The 20,238-nt window shown below is 55.3% G+C and overlaps 1 protein-coding gene and 1 non-coding gene across 4 annotated transcripts; both read left to right on the forward strand.

Annotated features, from left to right (window-relative positions):
* Positions 1–1,273: 1,273 nt before the first annotated feature.
* PGAP2 (post-GPI attachment to proteins 2) lies at positions 1,274–19,992 on the forward strand. 3 transcript variants are annotated; one of them, XM_055142274.1, is made up of 6 exons: positions 1,274–1,409; positions 3,874–4,048; positions 17,530–17,782; positions 17,906–18,012; positions 18,493–18,601; positions 19,034–19,992. In XM_055142274.1, exons 2-6 carry the CDS (start codon positions 3,884–3,886, stop codon positions 19,162–19,164), a joined length of 765 nt encoding a protein of 254 aa, XP_054998249.1. In that variant the 5' UTR covers positions 1,274–1,409; positions 3,874–3,883; the 3' UTR covers positions 19,165–19,992. The 3 variants fall into 3 exon arrangements, with proteins under 3 accessions (XP_054998249.1, XP_054998250.1, XP_054998251.1); XM_055142275.1 differs by lacking the exon at positions 1,274–1,409 and adding an exon at positions 1,450–1,732; XM_055142276.1 differs by lacking the exon at positions 1,274–1,409 and adding an exon at positions 1,450–1,732 and having other exon boundaries at positions 17,906–18,000.
* On the forward strand, positions 10,763–10,920 carry LOC129406403 (U1 spliceosomal RNA). The gene has a single exon (XR_008630993.1). It is a non-coding gene; the product is annotated as a U1 spliceosomal RNA (small nuclear RNA).
* Positions 19,993–20,238: the final 246 nt, after the last annotated feature.

Raw genomic sequence — 20,238 nt, forward strand, 5'->3', positions numbered from 1 at the left:
CAGAGGGAGAGAAACCGGGTTAAGATGCATTGGCCTACTTCAATCCCTGGTGCCTCATTGACCTCAGAGCAGAGCCAGGTGTGGCTCTGGTGACCCCTGAACACCACAGGGATAGTCCTGGGGGTCCTCAGCACCATCGGACCCAAGCACCACCACCACCTCGTCCTCTGGCCCTAGAACTGAACTGTCTGGCTGGGTTGAATTGTCAGGAGCAGGCACTGGCTGGGAGTTCCCTGCTACACACAAAAAGGGAGTGAATGCATGAAGTAGAGCAGGTTTATTAGTCCAGTTTGAGCCTCACCTGCAAAATGATTATACTGCCTGGTGGAATTAACTGTATATAATGATTAAGAAAACAACCTCAGAAGCCTGAGTAGAACCATCGTTTTGATATTTATTATCCGTGTGAGTACGTAACTTATCTTTTTCTGTTTTACATTAGTAAAATAAGGGTATTAGTGGTATTTACCTCTTGGGGCCAGCGCGATGGTACAGAGGGTAAGGTGCCTGCTTTACACAACTGTGGATTGGGTTTGGTCCTGCATATTGTCCCGAGGGCCGCCAGGAGTAATTCTTGATCGCAGCGCCAGGCGCATCACCCAAAACCCAAACCCACCCCCGAGCATCATCCCAAAACAAAGAAGAAAGAACGAAAAGAAAAAAGAAAGTTTCACCTCTTAGTGCGTAGGTAGGTTTGAGTGGGGTAACAAAAACGCAGGAAAGTGGATCACATTAGACGGTGGGGGAAGGCGGGGAGACACACCCCCGTGATACTCAGGAGCGCTCTTCCTCGCGGTGCTCAAGGGACCATATACAACAGCCAGGGGTCCATCCCGAGTTGGCTAAGTGCAGGGCCTTAGCTCCTGGATTATCTCTCCTGCCTGGAATTTGTTTACTTGGGGCACTGGAGATCGAGCCCCAATGTGACTATTCCTTCATAGACGTGAAGCCCTGCCCCTGAGTTGCGTCCCCGCCCCCTCCGTGGGAATTTGAAAGGGGAAAGCGCAGGTGACCGTGTGCAGGCTGGCTAAGCGGGGGGCGGGAGGGGGCTTTAGCAGGTGCTCGGACCGCACCGCGGCGTGCTTGCAGACCGCGGTTCCGGGCCGCTGGGGGATGGTGCTCTGCGGGGGTCGACCCTCTCGGTGGGGCCGACCCCGGGCTGGAGGCTGGAGGGCCGTGGGGCCAGGTGGGAAAGCGCAGAGCGCCCTCTCCTGATCAGAGGCGGGAATGGCCCATCCTCCCCACGCCCCCGGCCCGGCCCTGCCGGGGGAGGCACGTTCGGGGCCCGAGAGACGCGGATGAACCCCCCAGGCTCCTCGCTGCAGTGGGGGCGGGCTGGGGGGTCCGGCGGCAGGCTCGGGGAGAGCAGGACGAGGCCCCGAGGAATTAATCTCCTGCTCTCTCAACAGGTGATGGAACGCGGCTGAGGGAAGGGGGCTGCGTGGCTGATCCAGCGTGGTCCAGGCCAGGTGTCCGGGCCGCGGCGGCGGGGCCGGGCAGGGGCGCGGGCAGGGAGGCCCGAGAAGGGCCGAGAGCCGCGCGGGGTTCGGGTCTGCAGGGGCGGGGCGGGGCGGGCCGGGGCGGCGTTTCCTCCCCGGGCCCCGCCTCCCCCGTTCCCGCTGCGACCCGCCCCTGCCGCGGCCCGGGCTGTCCCCGGGGTCCCCCACCCCACCCCAGCACCCCGCCCCCCGCCCCCCTGCGCTGGCGCGGCGTCCTCGCTGCCACCACCTGGGTGAGTATGGAGAAGGGTGTGCTGGGCCGCCGCAGCGACGCTTTGCAGCTCGGCCACGCGGTCCGGCCTCCGCAGGGCGGGGTGCTGCGCGCTGGGGTCCCGGGGCTTGCGTGCTTCCTCCCAGGCTCCTCCTCCGGGGTCTTAACTTGCTGGGGTTGAGCTTGCCCTCCACTCCTCAGGGACTTCTAGTCGGATCCCTTAGTGGGGATGGAGGGGAGGGGATGAAAATGGGGAGGGGGATTTTTGGGGGGGCGACTTGGAAGCCCATTGATTAATTTCGAATCGCATCCCGACCGGTGACCTTAAACAGTGTTCTTTTTAACCTCCCTGGGCCTCAGTTTCCTCCTCTGTACAATGGAAACATACAGGCTCTCCAAGTATACAGGCTCTCCAAGTACAAATGCTGGCCAGGCAGGGCCCCTAGAACTAACTGGTAGGCACCCAGTAAACGTGGGTTGCCACGGGCGGCTAAGCAGTGGAGAGAGTTTTGGAAATAAGAGGCAGTTTTCAGCTAAGTCCCCAGGAGGAAGTTGGAACTGGCTGGTGTCGACAGCTGCCCTTGTCCTGAGACCTGGGGACCAAACTGGAATGATCTTTTTAAGTAGCTAAGCCACTTGCAGAGCTGTGGAGACGGCCCAGAATGGTTAAGTGTCTTGTCCAAGGTCACACAGCTAAAGGGACAGAAGCCAGGCAGACTCCTAAGAAGTGGACCAGAACGTTCCTCCAGAATCCTTATCACCCCCTGCCTTGGGCAGTGCATGTTCCCTCCGTGGAGGGGATGAGTGCCGAGGGATTGGGCCGGAGGCTGGAAGTAGGGAGCAGGGGAGAGGAAACACTGGCTGGGTTTGGCTTGAGTGTTCCCCTCTAAGGACCATGGGGGACAAGGTCCCATTTAAGGCTGACCCAAGGGCCGTGTTTGATTTGGGAGGCTGAGCAGGATTGTTCCCCAGCCGCTCAGGAGACCCCAGGCCTCCAAAGAGAGAAAGAACTTGAGTGGGAGCCAGCGGCCTGAGCCGAAGCATGCCTGGCCGTCGGGAGAGGCGTGTCCACCCGGCTTGTTCCGGCTCACCTGGGCTCTGGCTCTTCCTGAGGGTGGGAGCCCAGGAGGTGTGGCTCCGAGAACCCAGAGGGAGGAACTAGATTCCAGCAGGGCAGGTTCCGGAGGCACCTGGAGCCCGCCCTCCTTGGCCGCCGGCTCAGCGGCTCGGAGGCACGGCCCTCTCTCCATTTTGGCTTCTCCGTTTCCACAGCGGGAAGAAGCCCCGCAGGACTTGGCTGCATAGGATTTGGTTTTCACCTTTCTCTGTTCGCCCTGAGGCTGGCCTTGGAGGCCCCGAGCCCTGCCCCCGGGGACCAGCTGTGCAGTGTGTATCCCGAGGGCCGAGTGGCTCCCCTCTGCTGGCTCGTCCATCTCTGTGTGGCCCCGAGCAGCTTCCTCATCCTGGCGTGGCGTTAGCTTCTCTCCCATGCCCCGAGGGGGGCGGTGGGCTCGGATGGTGGATGAGCACCCAGCTCTTAAGAGTCCTTCATTTAAGCGGGGAGTCTCTGGAGTGGGGTAGACAAGAGCGAGCAGGTCTGGAAGCCCCCAGAGCGCTCTCTGCTAAGGAGCAAACCCAAGCCAGCAGCTGACCTCTCAGAGCACGTGAGGCCCTGCGCAGGGACATGCAGCCGGGGAAGGTTCCATGGGCTTCCATGGAGTGCATGCGGGACAGGCTTAGAGCACTCAGAGCCTGGGAAGAGACTGAAGGTGCAAAAAGGCCCCGGGCCAGTACTGACCAGAGACCCTAGAACTTAGAAGCTGAGGCCTGGGGGAGGAGAAGGGCCGTTCTGTCCACTGGGAGGTTTCAGGATTCATCTTAAAACAAGGGCAAGTGATACCCGCTGCCAGCAACCATCCAGGTCAGTTGTCGAGAGAATGATCCGGCCAGTCAAGCTTCAGTGTAGCCTGGCCCGTTTCCTCGATGTTTTCTCTGAAACTGGTGGGTAAATGTCCACATGCGGTTCAGAGGGCGTCTTTGTCAACCAGGGCAGGAACTGGCCAAGCACAGGGGCTCCGGGAAGCTTAGGACTAAACTCAAGGGCTGGCTCCCTTCATGCCAGCCTCGCTGCCGCAGGCCCTGACAGCACCACTCCATCCCCAGGTCTGACAAGATGTACCAGGTCCCACTGCCGCTGGACAGGGATGGGACCCTGGTACGGCTTCGCTTCACCCTGGTGGCCCTGGTCACGGTCTGCTGTCCACTTGTCGCCTTCCTCTTCTGCATCCTCTGGTCCCTGCTCTTCCACTTCAAGGAGACTACGGCCACACACTGTGGGGTAGGGCTGGGGGAGTGGTGCTGGGGGGGCCTGAGAACTCAGACCCAGGCCCAGTTGGATCCTCCTTGAATCTTTATCCTGTGGTTACAGGATCAGCCAACTTGCCATTGGGCATCGGGGTTGGGGAGGTGGGTGTGGTACGGAGGGGGCAAACTCAGGTCTTAACAGTTAGATTGCATAGCAGGTGGGACGCTCGCCTTGCACACGGGAGACTCAGGTTCAGTCACTGGCACCACATGTGGTCTCCCCAGCCTACCAGGAGTGATCCCTGAGTACAGAGTCAAAAGTAAGCCCCGAGCACCGCCAAATGTGGCCATCCCCTTCCCCAAAAACTTAGTCTTCCAGGGGCTGGAGTGATAGCACAAGCGGGCAGGGCGGTGTTTGCCTTGCATGCGGCTGACCTGGGTTCGATTCCCAGCATCCCATATGGTCCCCTGAGCACCACCAGGAGTAATTCCTGAGTGCATAAGCCAGTAATAACTCCTGTGCATCGCCTGATGTGACCCAAAAAGCACACACACACACACACACACACACACACACAAATTAGTCTTCCAGAGCTGGAAAGTGCATTGCTCATGGCCGACCCAGGTTGGATCCCTGACATCCTATACTGTCCCCGGAGGTCTGCCCTGAGTAAGCCCTGAGCACTGCCGGGCGTGGACCCAAACCCAGGTGAAAGAAAAAAAAAATTTAACCTCCCTCTGTTTCCCATGGAGGTTACTGGGAGTTGGGTCTCTAAAGTTGTGTAGCCCTTAAATCCAGAACCTAATTCTTATTCTTAGAGGGGTAGATTTAGGAGCTCCAGAGTTTGGGGGACACGGCGAAAGCACAGAACTGGGCTGGGGAACATTTGGGACATTTGGGTTTGTGCCAATCTCGATAGGAATGGGGCAGGGGCGTCCGAGGGGTTGCACGAGAGACTTTGTCCATGCCTGTCTGGATGGGGACCTGATGACCTATGCGACATATTCTGGGCTAGAGCTGCCCCGTGAGGTTCTGTGCGAGCGGTGTGCCCTCGGGGTTGGAAGGTGGGGTGCCGAGCAAGGACAGCAGCTGTGGGCATTCTCTCTCTGTGCGTGTTAGAGCCAGTGAGGCATAGCCCAGCACCCTGTGTTTCCTCAGTTTCTCTCTGCCTGAAGTGGGCTCGGCCCTTCCCGTCCTCATCCCCAGAGCTAGCGCAGAGATCCAGGTGGAGCGAAAAGTCCAAGGGCATTTGGGAAACGTGAAGGGCGTGGAGCAGGAGAGCGTTAGATTGGAAGGCAAGGCAGGACGAGGGCAAGCCTGGGAGGGAGCTCGGGAGACCCCCGAGACAGCTCAGCTCCCACCTTCCTACCAAGGGGGCCTTGTCCATGAAAGGGCTTTGCCTCCCACGACCAGTTGTGTCTGGCTGACAGGAAGGGGTGGGGACACTTGGTTTCAGTTCTTATAACGTGAGCTTTTTCCCTCTTCTGGATTTGTCAGTGGGTAAACATGAACTTTGAGCTGCGGGCAGCCAGTCCGAGGAGGCCTGGGAACCACCAGAAATAATTAGGACTGGCAGGGCGGGGAGAGATGCTCCAAGGGCAGGAGCACACGCTTTGTTTGTGGGGGGTGGGTGGGGCCTGGTTCCTTCTCTGACTCCCCAGGGTCTTTCCAGCAAGGAGTGGGAGCTCTGCAGGGAGGGGAGATTCCGTCCACATGTGCGTGCACCAAAGTCAACTGGGATTGGAAGAAAAGGGGGAACCGGGTGATTGAAGGGGGAGGATCAGAAAGGGTTAGCCAACCGCCTTTCCTGACCCAGTTCTCACTTATGAAAATCCGTCAGTTGTTCCTCTTACCCTTTTTGGGGGGCCACACCTGGCAATGTTGAGGGGACCATATGGGATGCTAGGGATCAAACCTGGGTGGTCCACTGCAAGGCAAGGGCCCTACCCACTGTTCCCAACCCACAAGGGCCCTATTCTCTGGACTTTAGTTCCTCTTATCCTTGCCAGCTCCCGTTCATCCTATAGACCCCATTGAGCTGGTTCCTTTGAAGGCCTTCCGCAACCTTCCTAGGAACAGACCTGGTCACCCCCTTCTTTGGGTGTTAGCACTCGCCGTGTTCTCTCAGTACCCTGTGTTCTCTGTCACCCAGGTTCATCACATCACTGTGTCTCGCTTCCCCACCTGTCTGGGAGCAATGTGTCTGAAATTCATTATTTGGTGAATAAATAGATAGGACAGTCCAGTCCGGAGCCCTGGGAACAGGAAGACCTGGTAACTTGCAGTCAGAGCCCTTACAGAAAAGGCTGGCACCTCCTAAGGCTGGCATCAAGGGCTAGTGGAATTAATAACTTAATAATTATACCTTGCCCAGTGGGACTAGGGAGATATCTTAAAGGGACGAATGCTTTGCTCGTGGGAGGCCTGGGTTTGATCCCAGTACTACACGGTCCTCTGAGCACTGCTAAGAGCCGCCCCCAAGCACTGCGCTGGGAACTGGTAAATAAATCCTGTTCACCACTGGGTATGGCCCCAAAACAGAAACATCCTAACTTACCTGCCTAGTTAAGTTACTTTTGCCAGGCTCGTTAGGGAGCTGAGGCCTGGGTAGTTGAAGGAAGGTAGTTGAAGGCTCCTCTGGGGCAAGATCAGGCCTAGAGATCCTGGGGGCATTTTCTTGTCTGGTTGGTTTTTGTGGTTTGGGCTTGCTCCTGCTCCCGTTGGGGACCGTGCTATGCTAGGGATCAAACTGTAGCAATGAAATGCTCTCTAAGCCATCTCCCTGGCCCCTTCTTGGGGCCTTCTGTCCCTGTTGCCTGGCACTGTCACATGGAATTCACCTGTGAACTTTTGTTTATGCTCCCAATTCCCACCCAGATTGTCCTAGGAATGGCCAACCCTGGGAATAAAAGTTGTAATCTTAATCCAACATATCTGTAATTATTATTGTTTGTTTTTTTGTTTTTGGGCCACATCCAGCAGTTCTCAGAACCCCTGGCTGTGCACTCAGGGGTCACTCCTGGTGGAACTCAGGGGACCATATGGGGTACCAGGGATTGAATCAGGGTCGACTGTGTGCAAGCCAAATGCCCTACCCACTGTACCATCAACTCTGGCCCCATTATTATATTTTTAATCTGGTTATTCATTGTGTATGTGGTGGGTGGGGGGGGTGCTCCCAAGTGGTGTTCGGGAGTTCCAGGGACGCCACCAGAGGTTCTAACTCAACTGGGCATTTGGTTCAGTTGTAAGGCCCAGGGATTTGATGCTGCTCAGGCCTGCAGGGTGGGGGAACCCGGGCCTCTTGGGACACTGTGGTGATTCTGGGAGCCTCCAGGGCTGCACCTGGCAGTGCCCTGGGGGCCACGTGACACCAGAAGTTGAACCTGGGTTGGGTGCCTGCGAGGCATTCTTCCTAACTGCTGTATTATCTCCTGGCCCCTAAATTTTATTGGTGGCTCAAACTTCTCCAGGTAGAGATTTCACTTATTGGGGGATGGGGGTGGTCAGGGGTTATTCTCTGCTCAGGAGTGACCCCTGGCAGTGTTCAAGGGCCACATGCAGTGCTGTCTGGGGATTAGAACCTGGATCAACTTCATGCCAGACAAGTGCCTTACACTGTCTTCCCCAGCCCCTCTCCACATGTGTAATTAGGTAACCTTGTCTATGCTTGCACTGCCCAAATGATAGAGAACTTTTCTCCAGGCAACTCATTCCAAGGAGTTTTATGTTTTTGTTTATTTTGGGGGGAGGGATTTTAGGCCAGGGTGTGTGTATTGGGGTGGGGGCGGGTACTCAGGGACTTTTCCTGGCTCTGTGCTCAGAAGTGACCCCTGGTGGTGCCCCAGAGACTATGCGTGTGGTGCTGGGGCTAGAACCAGGCTCAGCTGCATCCAGGTGCCTTAACCCCTCTAAGGAACGTTGGTCACAGACAGTTCGCCAGTACTTCTGGTGCACATATACTTACTATCTGGTAAGTATCCACTTCAGCCTTGGCTCTGCTTTGGGAGTCTTTGAATTCTTCTTTCCTCCTGGATTGAAGCCAGCCCTGCAGAGATGGGGAGGGAGTTATGGGAGAAGGGTTCCGGAGTCTCTTCTTCTATGTCAGACAGCACATGTTCAGCTGGACTTGGCCTGTTGGTTTCTGTCCTCTCAGTGCTGGGCCGTGACACGGCAAACACATAACACGTTCCCTCTGACTCCGTCAGCAGCCTTGGCCCCGAGGAACAGTGTCTGCACAGTGCAGGCTGCCTGGGTCCCCCACATTCTGGCCAGCATAAAGATTGCTTTACCTGGGAAGCCTGGTGTGGGATGGATGTGTGTGTGTGTGTGTGTGTGTGTGTGTGTGTGTGTGTGTGTGTGTGTGTGTTTAGTGGGGGTGGAACCCAGACCCTGGGCTAATCGGGATTACCTATGCACATGAGCAGTCCTGGGGGCTCAGAACCTCATGCTTGCCCTGGGTTTTTCCTAAGTCACTGGCCACTTGCCAGACCCTCTCCTCCCCAGGGATCCCAAACAGCCGCACCCACAGCATCACCGGGTGCTTTCGGGCAGCACCAAGGTTCAAACTCGCTGTAGTCCACTTGCCTTACGTCCTTGTGTGGCTCTCTTGCGCGGGCATTATGGAGGAAGTGTTGGGCCACACTGATGGTGCTTTTAGGGCTGTTTCTGGCTCAGTGTTCAGGACTCACCCTCAGAGATGCTCAGTGCCACCCCCTCGCCCCCACCCCCCCCACACACACATATTCTTTCCCACAGATTTCCCAGGATCACTGGGGCACAGCCTTCGGGAATATCCCTCCCCCATCCCTGGCAAGGAAGCCACCGTGGGCTGACCTCCACTACTATCTCTTCTTACCTTTGCAGAGTGTTCTGGAACTATGACATGGCCTTGTTCTGGGAAGGCTGTGTGCCTGGGCAGGCAGGGAGATCCGGGCTCTGTGGGCGGGAGGGCAGGCCCCGGAGAACTGGGGTGGAACTGTCTCAGAGCAGGCTCAGTCTCACTAGAGCCCTCAGCCCAAGCCCCGGATCCTCCAGCACCCAGTGTGAGTGTTGCTTAGTGCCCCCCCCCCCGCCTCCAGCCCCTCCGTCCTGTTCTCAGACTCTGAGTGAGACTCGAGGCCCCCTGGGGTGTCCCTCATAGGGGAGGTCTGAGTCTGAGGGGGAGTTGGGTCCTGGACCACTTCAGTGAGAAGCGCTTCTGTCTGTTCCTCAGAGGGGAGTCCGGCTTAAAGATGCATGGTGTGGGTGGGGGGACAGGGGTTGGGCAGAGGAAGGAGCAGGGGGCGAAGGAAACAGAAGCAGCCGTGCCCCCTCCCCCAGCACAGCAGGCTCAGGCTGAGGGCTTGGGCTGCCCATGGATTCCCGATGCTCCCAGGCCTTGGACTGGGTGGTGTAAGCCTCTCGGGAGGAAAGAAAAGAGGGTGGGGGACTCTGTACGGGACCCTGGGACCTTGGCGGAGGGGGCACTGCCAGCCTGAGGCTTGGCTCACTCTAAGCCTGGGGGCGTGATGGCTGGCAGCCTGTGGTCCCAGTAAAATAGGTTTTTGGGGTTGAGTTCTCCCACTGTTCCTAGTTGGACTTGGGTGAAGAGCAGGAATGTGGTCAGACAGGGCCAGTGGAAGGGCTCGGGCCAGGCTGAGCTGAGATGGTTCTTTGTCTTGGTGACTGGGTCTAACGCTTGCTAGACTTGGGGCTTCGGAATCTCAATGGCAACAGGTTTTGGTCGGCATAGTGCTGGGCCTTGGTCCCTGTTTCTGTACAATGGGAATAACAATCCTCCCACCTCTGGCCCCTCTCCTGGTGAGTATGAGGCATGTGACAACAAGGTGGCTTGTCATGCTCCTGCACGCAGGCCCCCGGAGTCTCTTTGCCCCAGGTCAAGAGCAGGCCAAGCGGATGCGGGTGCCAAAGGCATTTCTGCTCACTCCGCAGACTTCTGCTGCTTGCCTCCTTCTTTCCGCGCCTCTGTCTCTTCCATGCTCTTCTTTTCCCTCTTTCCTTTTTGCTCTTTCTACTCTGACTCTTCCCTTGGATTCTGAGGGATCAGCTTTGGAAAAGGCCACACTTTTCCCTGGTCCAGGGATTCCACCAGGTCCCACGTGTGTCCCTCGCCTTCCCTGGGCACCACTCCCTACAGGATGTCCTCTGCGGCCTCCCAGCCCCTGGACCCCGACGGGACTGTGTTCCGGCTCCGCTTCACGGCCATGGTCTGTTGGGTCATCACTTTCCCCGTGTTCGGCTTCTTCTTCTGCATCATCTGGTCCCTGATGTTCCACTTTGATTACACGGTGGCCACTGACTGTGGGGTGAGTGCAACGGGCCAGAGCCAGTTCAGGCAACGGGGATAAGAGTATAATGAAAGTCAGAGAGAGAGACAGAGAGACAGAAAGACAGAGACAGAGACAGGGAGAGAGGGAGAGAGGGAGTGAGAGAGAGAGAGAGAGAGAGAGAGAGAGAGAGAGCGAGCAGGAGGCAGAAGAGGGGAGAGGGAGAGATGGCGGGGGACACAGCAAGAATTAGAGGGTGATTTGCAGGGGAAGGATCCCAAAGAATTTAGTCCAAGCACCTGAAATAGAAAGGGCATAGAAAAAAAAAAAAAGAAAGAAAGGGCATAGAGAATGCAGATGGGGTAGAGGGGGAGGAAGGGAAGGAAGGGGGAGGGAAAATGGCTAGAGAGACCTTGAGAGGAAGGAGGGAGCTGAAGCAGGACGAGGCTGGAGGGAAAACCAGGACTGAGGCTCTGAGATACATTTGGGAGTCGGAAATAACGGGTTCATCGGTGTTTTTCCCAGGGCGAGGCTTAGCCATTGCACTCTGGCTGTGCTGACCCTGTGGTTTCCCCAAATGTGGGAAATTCGACTGCGTAATTCGTGGACATGGGGGACTGCGTTCACTCACTCAGGAACAAAGAAGTGAGGGGTTGTTTTAAGCTCAGTGGGGCTCTGACTTTGGAGGACTCTGAACCCCACCCAAGGATCTTCTAGCTTGGACCACTAGTAGCCCAAGATCCACTCAGGGGTCTTTTAGGTACTCGGGATGTGCCAGCTGGAAACCTTGGTGTACTTCTTAGCCCCTGGAGCAGTCTGCTAGACCTTTGCTCCAAAGACTTGGGTTGAGGTTCTGTGTCAGGGGTGTGGGGCTGACTTGCTCTTAGCTTCTTGGGTGACAATCCTAAGGGCTGGAGAGATAGTACAGCAGATAAGGTGCTTGCTCTGCACACCACTGACGCCAATTTAATCCCAGGCACTGCGTGTGGGTCCCTGAGCATCAAGAGTTCACAGAGCCTGGAGTAAGCCTCTGAGCACCGCTGAGGTAGCCCAAATCCATCTTTCTCCTCCCCCCTCCCCCCCAAGAGAGAGAATTCTAGAAACAGGCATTCACAGTTCAGTGAGATGGGGTTCTTGGAGAGAAAAGGATACAGGGAACTTGGGCCTAGAGGAAGCATCTTCATCCAGCTTGGATACTGGGGAAGAGTTCCTGGAGGAAGTGGCATTGTTGCTGTGGAGATAAAGAAGGAGCTTTGTGAATGCCAGCTGACAGTTCCTGGTTTTATCCAGAGGTCAGATATTAAGCAGGAAAGTGACATGGTTAAATTTGTGCTTGGATGATCATTTTGGGGCCCAGAGTGATAGCAGGGCACTTGCCTTGCACCCGGTTAGACTCAGGTTTGATCCCCAACACCCTGTAGAGTCCCCTGAACCCGCCAGGAGTAATCCCTGAGCACAGAGCCAGGAGTAAGTTGGTTTGGCTCTCAAACAAACAAAAAAATGATCATTTTGGGGTGTCAGAAAGATAATATAGGGGAAGGCGCTTGCCCAGCATGCTGCCAACATTAGTTTAATCCCCAGCTCCACTTAGGGTCCCCGAGCACCACTAGGGGTCACTCCTGAGCACAGAACCAGGAATAGCCTTTTGTTCTTTTGTTTTGGGGCCACACCTGGCCTCCTTGATGCTCCGGCGACTCCTAGCTCTGTATTCAGGCATTACTCCTGGTGGTGCTTAGGGGACTATATGGGATGCTGGGGATCAAACCCAGGACAGCTACGTGCAAAGCGAGCACCCCATCTCCTGTACTATTATTGCTCCAACCCCCAGAAACCAGGACTAGCCTTGAGCACTCCAGGGTTTGACCCAAACACCCGCCACCCCCACCGTCTCCATCACATAATGGAAAAGAAGACAGTTTGGGGCCCTGAGCAGAGAACAGGCTTAGGGGCCGAGGGGGAGAGTGGACCCCAGTAAGGAGGCCAGAGCTGCCGGGAAGACCAGATCTCAGATGGAGACTCTCGAGATAAAGAAGGGATGGGATCCAGAGAACAGTAACAAGTAGAAATGACAAGAATGGGAGTGTTTGTTCACTGGCAGGGACAGGGCAGTAGCTTAAATAGAAAAGTCTATTACCAGGGAGGTAGCACAAAGGGCTAAAGTGTGAGCCTGGGTTTACTCTCCAGCAAGGCATGGCCGCCTTAGCACCACCAGAGGTAGCCCTGTGGCCTCCACTGCCCCTGGGGAGGGAGGATCCCCCCTCCCCACACACCCCACAAAAGGAGAAAAGGTAAGAAAATTCATCCTTAATTTCAAGGAAAAAAAATTTTTTTGTTTGTTTGTTATTTGGGTCACACCTGGCAATGCACAGGGGTTACTCCTGGCTCTGCACTCAGGAATTACTCCTGGCAGTGTTTGGGGGACCATATGGGATGCTGGAATCGAACCCGTGTCAGCCGCGTGCAACACAAAATGCCCTACCCGCTGTGCTATTGCTCCAGCCCTACAAGGAAAAAAAAGATTTTTTTTTTTTTGAGGGTCAGAGAGATAGTATAGGAGTTAAGGCACTTTGCCTTGCATGAGGCTGACCCCGTTAGCTTTTAAATTTCATTTTATTTGTTTATTTAACCTTCTTTGACACACCCAGTGGTGTTCAGGGATTACTGTGGCAGTGCTCAGGTGACTGTATGGGATGGCTGAGATCAAACTCTTGCATGGTCAGTCACACACAAGGTAAATGCCCTACCCATGGTACTCTTCCTCCAGCCCCTCAAAGGGATTTTTGGTGCTCAGTCTATTGAACTACATTTCCAATCTTCAGGGCACTCTTTTGAGGGAAAGAGAGCCTCAGGTGAGCAGTGAGGCTTGGAGGCCACTCCCAGCAGTGCTCAGATGTACTATTATGTACTATTATGTGGTGCCAGGGAGCAAAGCCAGACCTCCCGCATGCAAGGCCTGTGGCCTCAGGGTGTTCTTATCTAAGGCCAAAGGAATGAATCTCTAGTGGTGAAATCTGTGGGGGCTGTCGTGGGGACCTTTATGCTATGTGAATTTCTTATGTATTCTACACGAATCTACTGAGCCATCAACTCAGGACTCATGGGCAGGTTTGGGGTGTGCACTGTACCTGGTCTCTGAGAGCTCCTGGTGTTGCTGGTGACTTACGCATAGGTGAGTGGGGAACTTGTGTTTTGGAGGGAGGCATCTGCCTTATTTTGCATTGTGTGTGGGGGTGTTTGTGTCTGTGTGAGAGAGAGGGCATGAGTGAGAGAGAGTGATGAGAGAGACAGTCCTTTTTTTTTTTTTTTTTTTGCTTTTTGGGTCACACCCAGTGATGCTCAGGGGTTACTCCTGGCTCTGCACTCAGGAATTACTCCTGGCGGTGCTCAGGGGACCATATGGGATGCTGGGAATCAAAACCGGGTCGGCCGAGTGCAAGGCAAATGCCTTACCTGCTGTGCTATTGCTCCAGCCCCCAGTCCCTATTCTTAGATCGTGCCTCCACCCCATTCTGAGATGACCTTAGGAGGATAGGAGCAGCAAGCCTGGGGCTCTAATTCTCTCTTCCTCCTGAGACCGTCTCCCAGCTCCGTCATCTCTGCCCTTTGCCAGTTTCCCAGCATCCACCAGGACTTGGGCCCTTGTATACTCATGCCTCTCCCTGCCAAGTGTTGGATGCTGGTTCTTATTTTCCTTGAAGTAGCTGAATAGAGGCCAGAGTTTTCAGGATAAATATCCAGGGAAATGGAAGCCACACTCCCCTCGGCCCCTCCTCAGGGGCCCTACCCGGAGAGGAAGAAAAGTCAAGTAAGAAGGCATGCATGTCTCTGAAGTGTCTGGTGGGGTTGGAGAGAGAGTTGGAAGGGCTGAGTGCATGCTTTGCAGGCTGGAGGCTTGGGTTCGATGCCAGCACATGTTTACCTTCAAGAACCACCAGGGGCGACTCCAGAGCCCAGAGTATCCTCAGAGTATCACTAGGTATGATCCCCCTCAACAAAACAAAACAAAACAACAACAGAAAAAAAAAGGAAGTGTTTGTTGAAGATGTGATTCTCCCCGTCCCTCCTGCATGACATTCCCGTGTTCAGCAGCCACACAGCTCTCGGCTGTTCGCAGGCTTCACAGGGAAATGTGTTTTCCTAAAGCCATCCGTTGTTGGTGCAGATGTTTTACACACATGCATTTGGTGTCTCAGTCACCCTGAAGGCAGACAGTGAGGACATTGAAACCCAGAGAGGAGAATTGACTTGCTCAGGGTCCCCCAGCTGGGATGCAGACTCAGGTTTATGTGGCTCAAAAGCCTACAGGGGCCTCTGGCTTATTACTCAGCATGTATATCTGAGCCCGCCCTTAAATAGTGGTGCCTCTAGCCATGACCTTGACAGTTGTGTTTTTTTTTGGGGGGGTTTCTTTTTCTTTTTTGGGTCACACCTGGCAATGCGCAGGAGTTACTCCTGGATTTGCACTCAGGAATTACTCCTGGCGGTGCTGGGGGACCATATGGGATGCTGGGAATTGAACCCAGGTCGGCTGTGTGCAAGGCAAACGCCCTACATGCTGTGCTATTGCTCCAGCCCCAGTTGTGCTCTTCTTCAGTGCCAAGGAGATTCCATCTTCTTTTCTCTGTAGGCTGTGAAGCCCCTGCATGGTCCTCCCAGGCCCATCTTGCCCAGGGGACTGCTTCCTTCCTGGCTCACCTTCCTACCTCTCCAGTGGCCCATTCAGCAGTTCTCTACTAGGAGAAAGGGATCTGCTAGAACTCTATCTCTTTAGAAAAGTGCTTTTCTTCTTTCTTTTTCTCTTCCTTCCTTTCTTTCTTTCTTTCTTTCTCTCTCTCTTTTCTTTCTTTTTTCTTTCTTTTTCCTTTCTTTCTTTCTTTCTTTCTTTCTTTCTTTCTTTCTTTCTTTCTTTCTTTCTTTCTTTCTTTCTTTCCTTCTTTCTTTCTTTCCTTCTTTCTTTCATTTTTTGGATCACCCCCAGCAATGCTTACGAGTTACTCCAGGTTCTGTGCTCAGGGATCACTCCTAATGGTGCATAGGGGACCATATGGGATGCCAGGGATTAAACCTGGGTCAGCCATGAGCAAGGCAAATGCTCTACCTATTGTACTATGGTTCTGGCCCCAGAAGAGTATTTTTATTTAGTATTATTAATAGTAATTATTATTACTATTATGTAATGTTGGGGATTGAATCCTGGTCTCATACATGCCAGGCGTGCACTTTGCTCCAGCCACAACCTGGGCCAAGAACCCGTGTCTGAAGCCCAGTGCCTTCAGAGTCAGTACAAGGTTCATCCCTCACGGGATTGTTTGGCTTGGTACTATTCTGGCTCTTGCTGAAATTCTATTTATTTATTTGTTTGCTTTTTCTTTTTGTTTCATGCTGATTTTTTTTTTCTTTTTGGGTCACACCTGGCGATGCACAGGGGTTACTCTCCTGGCTTTGCACTCAGGAATTACTCCTGTCGGTGCTCAGGGGACCATATGGGATGCTGGGAATCGAACCTGGGTCAACCACATGCAAGCCAAACACCCTACTCGCTGTACTATCAATCCAGCCAACTCTTGCTGACATTTTTTAAAAGCCCACAGAAGTGTAGGTAACAGACTGGTGGCGTTTGCAGTCCTGGAGTTAGGTGGAAATGCAGATTCTCAGAATCCAGACCTGCATTCTCTCGCCAGCTGCAGTTAGTGAGACCATGTGTATTCAAAGTTTGTGAGGCTGGGGTGTAGCTCAGTCAGAGAGCACATGCTTTCATGTATGAGGCCCTGGGTTTGATCCCAGCACCCAAAAAGTTTTTTAAAAAACAAAAGTGGTGAGGGGGTGGAGTGATAGCACTGTGCATGCAGCCGACCTGGATTCAATCTTGCACCCTTTATGGTCCCCTGAGCACTACCAGGAGTGATTCCTGAGCACAGAACCAGGAGTAAGCCCCAAGCACTACTGGATGTGACCCAGAAGAAAAAAATTTTTTTTCTTTTTGGGTCACACCTGGCGATGCACAAGGGTTACTCCTGGCTCTGAACTCAGCAATTACTCCTGGCAGTGCTCAGGCGACCATATGGGACACTGGGAACTGAACCCGGGTTGGCCGCGTGCAAGGCAAATGCCCTACCCCTTGTGCTATCGCTCCAGCCCTGAAAACAAATTTTTTTTTAATTTAAAAATTCTTTAAAAGGGGAGAGGGCAAGAGATAGTTCATAGGGCTGAAGTGCATACTCTGCATGCCAGAACACTACCAGGTATGGCCCTGGTGACCCCGGAGACTGCTGGGTTGGTAAACTGAAACTTTGGGCTCGTGAAGCTGGGTTGACTATCACTGGGAGTGGCCCCGGGTCCCTCTGAGCACTGCTTGGATGAAGAGGAAACCGTTGAGAAGCACTGCTCTAGACCTCCGAGTGAGAGATCGTCTTTCCAGCGTGTGTCTCCGTCCCTGCGGATCGCTGCTGTTCTCCCCCCATTCTCTCCTCTGTCCATCCTTGCAGCTGTATGCGTGCCTCTTCCTCCCTTGGCCTTCAGCAACAATGCCGCGGCTCCAGGGAGGGGCCAGGGCGCTGCTGGGTTTTGTTAATTAAGCCACATTCGAGTGTGACCCACACTGACATCAAGGTGTTAAGGAACGAAGGATCCCAGGCACTGAGAGGTGCCTAAGAACAGGGTCAGTCTCTCAGACTATCCCAGGACCTCACGGTGGTTCTTCACCCGCCCCCCATTCCTCCTCCCCCACCCTCTTGGCACATGAGCCCGGAAGAACACACGTTGCTGGGAGCAGTCAGAGGAGCAGCTCGGCAGGGCAGTGAATGCAGCACTGTGCCACCAGCAAGCGCAGATGGGCCTGTGACTCCGCTCGGTCCTGGGGAATGCATCTGGGGCCCGGGGCTCGGGGAACTTCCCACAGGGCCTCAAGGAGGGAGGTTCTGGGCTCCGTGAGCCTCTGGGCCTGCCAGCAACTCGCTCAGCCACCTGGCAGTGCTCTGTGGAGGGAGACTGAGAAAGAAGCACCCGGCTTGCTCCAGCACCAAAGCTGAGTTGAGAAGGAGACTCAAGTCAGGGGGGTGCCCCCCCCCCCCCCCCCCGCAGCCAGGGCCAGAGCCACACAGGGACATGGCAGGAGCTGGAAGGGGGACTTGCTGGAAGGGAGCCAGTGAAGCAGAGGCGTGAGGGCCCGCAGGCTTTGCCAGGAGAGCAGGGTGCGAGGCGGGCAGGGCCGCCCTGGGCTGCCACTCACCGGCTGCGACTCTCTAGGTGCCCAATTACCTGCCGTCGGTGAGCTCCGCCATCGGCGGGGAGGTGCCCCAGCGCTACGTGTGGCGCTTCTGCATCGGCCTGCACTCGGCGCCCCGCTTCCTGGTGGCCTTCGCCTACTGGAACCACTACCTCAGCTGCACCGCCCCGTGTCCCGGCTACCGCCCGCTGTGCCGCCTCAACTTCGGCCTCAACGTCGTGGAGAACGTCGCGCTGCTCGCCCTCACCTACGTCTCCTCCTCCGAGGACTTCAGTGGGTGCCGCGGGAGGAGAGGGGCGCGGCGGGGGGCGGGGAGCGGGGCAGGGGGAGGGTCTCCTAAGCCCAGCCTCGCCCTCCCTTGGCGTTGGGGGGGTCACCCACCCTCTCTCGTTCCAGCCATCCATGAGAACGCTTTCATTGTATTCATTGCCGCCTCCCTCGGCCACATGCTTCTCACCTGCATTCTCTGGCGGCTGACCAAGAAGCACACAGTAAGTTACGAGGTACGGTTGACCCCGACTAGGGCTCCCGGACACCCAGAGGACCATCAGCGACACCCGGCCTCCGGATGTGGGCAGCGGGGAGGTGGTACCTGCAATTCTCATGGGAAACCGAGCTGGGGTTCGGGGCGAGTGGAGGGTGCTGGACTGGCATCCTGGGCTGTGTGGATAGTGCGGGAGAGAACTGGCAGCGAAGGGGGTGCGGACAGTGGGGCGGGAACCAGGCTGCAGGAAGGAAAGAACCAGCATCCAGGGAACTCGAATCACACTGTCTGCCATTTCTCCCCCCCCCCCCACCCGAATCTCTGGAGCTCTGGGGTTGGTGGGTGTCTCTCTCCCCACTGAGCAGGCAGGATGGGGGTCCCATAGCTCCTCAGCCCCCAGATGCAGGGGTGAACATGCTCTTAGCCCTTTGGAGGAGTGGGGGCTGCCCCCCCCCCGGGGCCGACAGGCCACAGGCCGTTCACTCAGCCCATCCCCCAGGACCGTAAGTCTTACAATTGGAAACAGCGGCTCTTCATCATCAACTTCATCTCCTTCTTCACGGCGCTGGCAGTCTACTTCCGGCACAACATGTATTGTGAACCCGGAGGTGAGGCCAGGGAACAGTTGAGATTCCCCTCCCCTCATTATAATTTTTTTTTGGGGGGGTGGTAGGGGCTGCAAGTGATCACACCTAGGGGATTTATACCTGCAGAGCTATACCCCCAGGCACGGATTTCCTACCATGAATGTGGTCTGGGCAGTGGGTGTCAGTGTTCCCTGGGGGGATATGATGATGGAAAGGAACCCCAAGGCCCCTGGGAAGTGGTGGTGGCAGGAGGCTCACTGGCTTGCTTCTTTTTTTTTTCTGGGGGGGGCCTGAGAGGTGGGGGCATACCCAGCAGTGCTCAAGCCTTACTCCTGATGGAGCTCAAGGGACCATAAGGGAAGGGGTGTGCCGGAACCGCAGCTGGGTTTGGCTATGTGGCTGTGCCGTGGCTCTGGCCCCCTCACCGTCCTGTTGCTTGGGTCCTCACCACAGTGTACACCATCTTTGCCATCCTGGAATACACTGTTGTTCTAACGAACATGGCATTTCACATGACGGCCTGGTGGGACTTCGGGAACAAGGAGCTGCTCATTACCTCCCAGCCCGAGGAAAAGCGATTCTAAAACTCTCTGCCAAGGAAGAGGAGGAGGAGGAGGAAGAGGAAGAGGAAGAGGAGGTCCACTGCCCAGAAACTAGAAACAAGAGCCCCCTCTGGTCTTCCCCACCCAGAGTCCAGAGGGGGCGCCGAGCACAAGGCCTGCCCCAGTCCTGCTGGCCTCTCCCTCAGCCTCCTCGCAGGACAGGGGCTTTCGAGCCACATCCCTGTTCCTAGAGACACCCCAAGAAGCTGAGCTAGCAGGAGGGCTCCACCCTCTGGTGCTAAAAAAAAGTCCTGAGGTTCAAACCACCATCCGGTTCTTGGCCTTAACATAGCCACCCTCACTGAGGTCAGGGACCACTGAGCAGTGGCCGTCACCTGAAAACCGCAGCCACTTCTCTCTACAGGTCTTTCATTTGACTGATACACCTCTCGGTCCACTGTGCATGACCAGGCCAGTGGCTGCAGGTCCCACTCGAGCTGCCCAAGGCCCTAGTCCTGACTCCATCTCTTGAATTTGTTGTTTCTCCTTCTCTGAGCCTCTGGATGTCCCTGTGGATGACACAGGGCGGGCAGGCTCTGGCTTCCAAGGGTTGGATATCACCCTCTGTAGGTGGTATCTTAAACCTGCTGGATGTCCTGCTCAGAAAAATCATTTGGAGGTGCCAAAGTGATAGTACAGTGGGAAGGGTATTTGCCTTGCACACGGCCAGCCCGGGTTCCATCTCCGGCATTTCATATGGTCCCCCAAGCACCAAGAGGAGTGATCCCTGAGTGCAGAGCTGGGAGTAATCCCCGAGCCACCGGGTGTGGCCCCAAAACCAAAAAATGAATAAATGAGAAAGCAATTGGAGTATGTATTGCCTTTCCTTCCTGCGACCTCTGGCTTAGTCTTCCCTTGCAAGAGTGGGGTAAAGGGGTTCAGGTTCCAACCCCAAAATGCGCTCTCTGGTTCCCCACACACCTTCCCCATCCTCCCTGCTACCTCATGCCCTGAACTCTTTTGATTGTAAATTTTATTTTAAAGGGAATTTTTTTTTTTTTGGCTTTTTGGGTCACACCCGGCAATGCACAGGGGTCATTCCTGGCTCATGCACTC

The sequence above is a fragment of the Sorex araneus genome, chromosome 6 (genome assembly GCF_027595985.1).
Source record: "Sorex araneus isolate mSorAra2 chromosome 6, mSorAra2.pri, whole genome shotgun sequence".
In the NCBI taxonomy this organism is placed as follows: Eukaryota; Metazoa; Chordata; class Mammalia; order Eulipotyphla; family Soricidae; genus Sorex; species Sorex araneus.

Bases quoted from the DNA above. Each gene is read 5' to 3' on its own strand.
- PGAP2 (XM_055142274.1), top strand. From the start codon at position 3,884: ATGTACCAGGTCCCACTGCCGCTGGACAGGGATGGGACCCTGGTACGG. The intron at 4,049-17,529 runs GTAGGGCTGGGG...GCGACTCTCTAG, and splicing joins CTACGGCCACACACTGTGGG to GTGCCCAATTACCTGCCGTC. The intron at 18,013-18,492 runs GTACGGTTGACC...CCCATCCCCCAG, and splicing joins AGCACACAGTAAGTTACGAG to GACCGTAAGTCTTACAATTG.